This window comes from Terrapene carolina, unplaced genomic scaffold (assembly GCF_002925995.2).
Source record: "Terrapene carolina triunguis isolate 2854851 unplaced genomic scaffold, T_m_triunguis-2.0 Scaffold23, whole genome shotgun sequence".
NCBI lineage: Eukaryota > Metazoa > Chordata > Testudines > Emydidae > Terrapene > Terrapene triunguis.
In genome coordinates this window covers 4,648,378-4,653,373 of record NW_020664374.1, presented here as the reverse complement: position 1 = coordinate 4,653,373, position 4,996 = coordinate 4,648,378, and the positions used below count along the sequence as shown (strand labels likewise).

General features: G+C 38.6%; 1 protein-coding gene across 1 annotated transcript; it reads left to right on the top strand.

Annotated features, from left to right (window-relative positions):
* The first annotated feature begins 1,208 nt into the window (after positions 1-1,208).
* Positions 1,209-2,282, top strand: LOC112113616 (P2Y purinoceptor 8-like). Its single transcript, XM_024209963.1, has one exon. It carries the CDS (start codon positions 1,209-1,211, stop codon positions 2,280-2,282), a length of 1,074 nt encoding a protein of 357 aa, XP_024065731.1.
* The last annotated feature ends 2,714 nt before the right edge of the window (positions 2,283-4,996 follow it).

Genomic DNA, 4,996 nt, shown 5'->3' with positions numbered 1-4,996 from the left:
GATTCTGCCTCTTAACTGCCTTGTTCTGTGTCTCAAATTGCTTAGCATGACTCAAAAACACTGTGGCTAGAAACCCCGAAAGGACAAATAACAATAACTGATGTTATCTGTTTGATACAGTCCCTTATTAGTATCAAATCTTTTTAGTGCATTTGAATTATTGTATGTTAAGAGTATTCCAAGGCTGCTAACTCTAAAAAAAAAAAGGGGGGGGGAATTTAAGGCTATACAGAGCTCATACTCTCAGCCCCCTCCCTCCTGTCTTTGTAGCCCCTCATAATTCCTTGTCTGATTTTAGCTTGTAAAGTCTCTGGGGCAACAGTCTATTTTGGCAGAAGTCTAGAAAGTTTTGGGGCACTATGAGAAATAACTAATAATTAAAACATTCATCAATAGTTGCCACCAGCTGCATATAGCGGGTCCTACAGGCCTCTCTACACTACTATCACTCCCCACCGCTGTCAGTTGCATTAGCCTTGGCCTCATTCTGGGCCCCTGTTATGTCCACCATAGAGGCTCTTCCATTGTTGTATGCAGTGTTGTTGTAGCCGTGTGAGTCCCAGGATATAAGAGAGACAAGGTTAGTGAGGTAATATCTTTTATTAGACCAACTTCTGTTGGTGAGAGAGAGAAGCTTTCAAACTTACACAGAGCTTTTCTTCAGGTCTGAGAAATATACGGAGTGTTTTCCAGACCTGAAGAAGAGCTCTGTGTGGCTCGAAAACTTGCTCTCACCAACAGAAGTTGGTCCAATAAAAGTTGGTCCTCACCCACCTTGTCTCATCACAGAGTTAACTTTTGATCTGTCATTTCCCTTTCTCTTCTTTGGCTGCAGTGCATTCACACCTTTGACCCCACACTGTTGTTGGACAAACACAGGAATATAAAGTGGAAATGGTAAAGGGCAGCCAGAATTTGGGAGTGAAATCCTGGCCCCACTGAAGTTAATGGCAGTTTTGCCATGACTTCAATAGGGCTAGGATTTCACACTTAATATTTTCCAGAGGGATGTAATGACAGTTCAATTCAAAACTAATTTGAAATGTGAGCGTAAATAATGCTATTGTTTTACATTTAATTAACAGAGAAAATGTATTTTAACTATTGTTTTGACATATCTCTTCTTTATATTTGCCCTTTAGATTTTAACTGAACTCTTACGATACAATCCAGAAGGCTTTTAAGAATCAACAACTTCCTTTTCCATAATGGATCAAAATACATCCCAACTAGATAATGAAACAATGGCCATGCTTCAGAACAGAGCTATTACAAGCACCCTCCCAGTTGTGTACTCCTTGGTGGCCCTCATCAGCATCCCTGGGAATGTGTTCTCCCTTTGGGTGCTCTGCTGCCACATCAAACCCAAGACACCCTCAGTTATCTTCATGATTAACCTTAGCATCACAGACCTCACACTGGCTTGCTGCTTTCCCTTCCAGATTATCTATCACATCAAGAACAACAACTGGATCTTTGGTAAGAGCCTTTGCAGCTTAGTCACAGTGATGTTCTACTCAAACATGTATTCTTCCATTCTCACCATGACCTGCATCAGCATAGAGCGGTTCTTGGGAGTGGTGTATCCCATGAAGTTAATCAAGTGGAGAAGAAAGAGATATGCACTTGCTGCCTGCTTGGGGATGTGGGCCGTTTTGCTATTGGCCCTATACCCACTGGCGAGCACAGATCTGACCTATGAAGTAAAACCACTAGGGATCATAACTTGTTTCGATGTGCTCAAATGGGACATGCTGCCCAATTTTATAGCATGGGTAACCTTTCTTCTGACACTGTTTGTTCTTCTCTTCCTGATCCCATTCATAGTGACGGTAGCCTGCTACATTGGCACTATTCGGAAGCTCATTCAGACCTCTGGCAAATACGGTAGCAGGCAGAAGACTAGGTCTATATACTTGGCTGGAATTGTCCTCTTGGTATTCATCACTTGCTTCGCCCCTAATAACTTTATTCTACTTGTGCACATGATCAGCCGTCTCTTTTTCCAAAAGAGCTTCTACCCTGCTTACAAGCTCACCCTATGCCTCAGTTGCCTGAACATCTGTATAGATCCATTCATTTACTATTTTGCATCCAAAGAATTTTATCAGAAATTCATGCAAGTAATAGGTCATAAGGTACTGCTCACTGACAGTCTGGAGACCAGAAGGGAAAGCTTATTCTCTGGCAGGACAATGTCGGCCAGGTCAATGTCAAGTGGGCCTATGGAAGGGTTAGATGGAGTTAAGGTATGTTTGCAAAGGCAGGAAAGTGTTTTTTAACTACAGATTTAAAATCCGATGTGGGAAGGCAGTAGAAAGTTCTCAGTGGAGAAAGAAAGGGATTTTTTTTAAACGATATTCTGATAAACATCAATGCCCATAGCAACAACAGTCCGACCACACTGAACAGCAAGTATCTCACACATGTCAAAAATCAATAACCACTTGCTGGGAAGAAATAGAGAAGGAGTAAGATGAACCAAAATTATCAAAGGAAGAAAGTGATCCAGTCCAAGTCCAGTGATCCAAGACAAAACTGACAAACAAGGATACAGACAGCATTAATTCCACTGAACACTTCTGAATATGATTGGAAAGCAAGGACAAACCAAAAGTACTTTCAGAATCTGAGATCTCAGTGCTTAACCAAATAGTCATGGATCTCACTTTTTATACTAAAGGAAAATAATGTTAAAGTGGGTTTGGGGGCAGGGAGTTGCCTTTGTAAATAATATGTTAATTGCTTATCGAAGTATGAATTTCTCTTTTGTGTTGTTGCAGAAAAAGAATGAATATATCTTGCCATTTTATCATGAATACATTATGTGTAGCCACTATGAACTCATCACAACACTTATGTATCACTCGCTTGATTTAAACACAGCCTAACCTAACCACATTAACCTTCAAAGAGGTTAGCTTGGTTAATAGTTATTTATTTCAATTTCGTCTATCGAAATCTCGTAAAATGAAGTAAAAAAGAAAGACCAACGTCAGTACCCTAAACCACATCAATGCCCCAGCTGCTGAGTGGGTTACATCACTGTTAGAACTAGACACTTCTAAGGAGGGAGGTGAAGTGCAGATGGCTTACATGGCAATTTTCTCACAATGACCCACTACACTAATATTGCTGAGCTGGCATTCACTTATTTTAGTTTATTTGTTTGTTTTACAATGGGCCAAACTCTATGGTCTTGTACTGAATACAGTTCCCGTTGCAGTCAGTTCGAGTATTGCTTTATGTAGTTGATGGACAGTATTTTTGCTTTCCTCTAGGAGCTAGTTCAGATAATGGTCCAGATTCTCATCTGGTGTAAAGGGGAGTAATCCCATTTATCTCAATTGCATTACGCCAATATAAACAAGCTGAAGATTTGTCTCCTGAATCTTGGCATTACCTCATTTGCTTTTGATACTTTACATGTCTGGACTACAGGTTTTACAGACAGAAAGAAAAGCACTGGGCAGTTGAAATTTACCAACCTTCCTGCAGCTAGCTCATGTATTATTAGTGCAGTGGCATGTTCAGACCCTCAGTATCCTGTCCCAAGGTATTGCATCATACCGTGCTTCTCCTCATATCTCAGAAATTGAATGGTTGCTTAGAAATACAATAAAACAGCATCTATGTTTTACTTTTTAATCTCAAAAGACTTTTTTTCTATTTTTTTATTTGAAATTGTGCATAATTTCAACAGTTATTAAAATGAGGAGCTAATGACACTTGTTAGAGCCAAGCAAGCTTCCCCTCACCACTGGGCCAAAACAACTTAACAATACTTCTAATATCCTAGCGCTTGATCTAACTCTCAGGTGAGCTCAGCAGGAAACTTACCATTGACACAGATATGAGCATCGGATCAGGCCTCAAGTAATTACTAGCCTGGAGCAGTGATCGCCAGCTATGTGAACTGTGTGATAGTTCCATAACGTGGACAAAAATATTTAAAAGGTACTAGATTAGACCACTAAAAATTTATCTGCCTTTTCATCTAAGGTATGATTCAAACTCAGCAATCCAAATGTTAATAGTTCCATACATTAGCCTTGTGCACCATCTACCTTCTAGCCTGTGCTTTGTTATAGTCACTGGATAACCAAAAAACTTGTTTTAGAATTTATAAAGGATTTTTCCTACCTATTATCCTCCCTGTCAAATAGTCAAGTACTGATGGAGATTACAACCAAGATGAAAAGCAACGCATATTAGTGATTTACAGTATAACCTCAGAGTTAGGAAAACCTCAGGAATGGAAGTTGTTTGTAACTCTGAAATGTTTGTAACTGTAAACAAAACATTATGGTAGTTCTTTAAAAAGTTTACAACTAAACATTGACTTAATACAGCTTTGAAACTTTACTATACAGAAGAAATATGCTGCTTTTAACCGTCTTAATTTAAATGAAACATACACAGAAACAGTTTCCTTACCTTGTCAAATCTTTTTTTTTTTAAACTTTCCCTTTATTTGTTAGTAGTTTATGTTTAGCACAGTACTGTACTCTATTTGTTTGATTTTTGTTTTTGTTTTTTGTTTGTTATTGTTTTTTTGTGTCTTTGCTGGTGCCTGATTGAGTACTTCCAGTTCCAAAGGAGGTGTGTGGTTGACCGATCAGTTCGTAACTCTGGTGTTCGTAACTCTGAAGTTCTACTATAGTTCTAAAGTTACCTGAAGTGTTTTATGTTACTTCTCAGTAATATTTTTAAGCAGTCCATGAAAACTCTGCTTATCTTTAAAAAATACACTGCACATTAACTTTCTTTAAGCACATGGGAAGTTATCTGGTATGGCACCCACAGAAAGAAAGAAAGAAAGAAAGAAAGAAAGGCAGATAAAGTACTAATTTATACTAATAAGTACACAATGAAAGCACAATATTTTTAAAAAATTAAAACTCAAAAACGGGAGGATGCACATTATGTGAATTTGAGGCATTTGGATATGTACTCTATTTACTTACAGTGTCTGAGGAGATACTCAGAGCAGATT

Bases quoted from the DNA above. Each gene is read 5' to 3' on its own strand.
- LOC112113616 (XM_024209963.1), top strand. From the start codon at position 1,209: ATGGATCAAAATACATCCCAACTAGATAATGAAACAATGGCCATGCTT.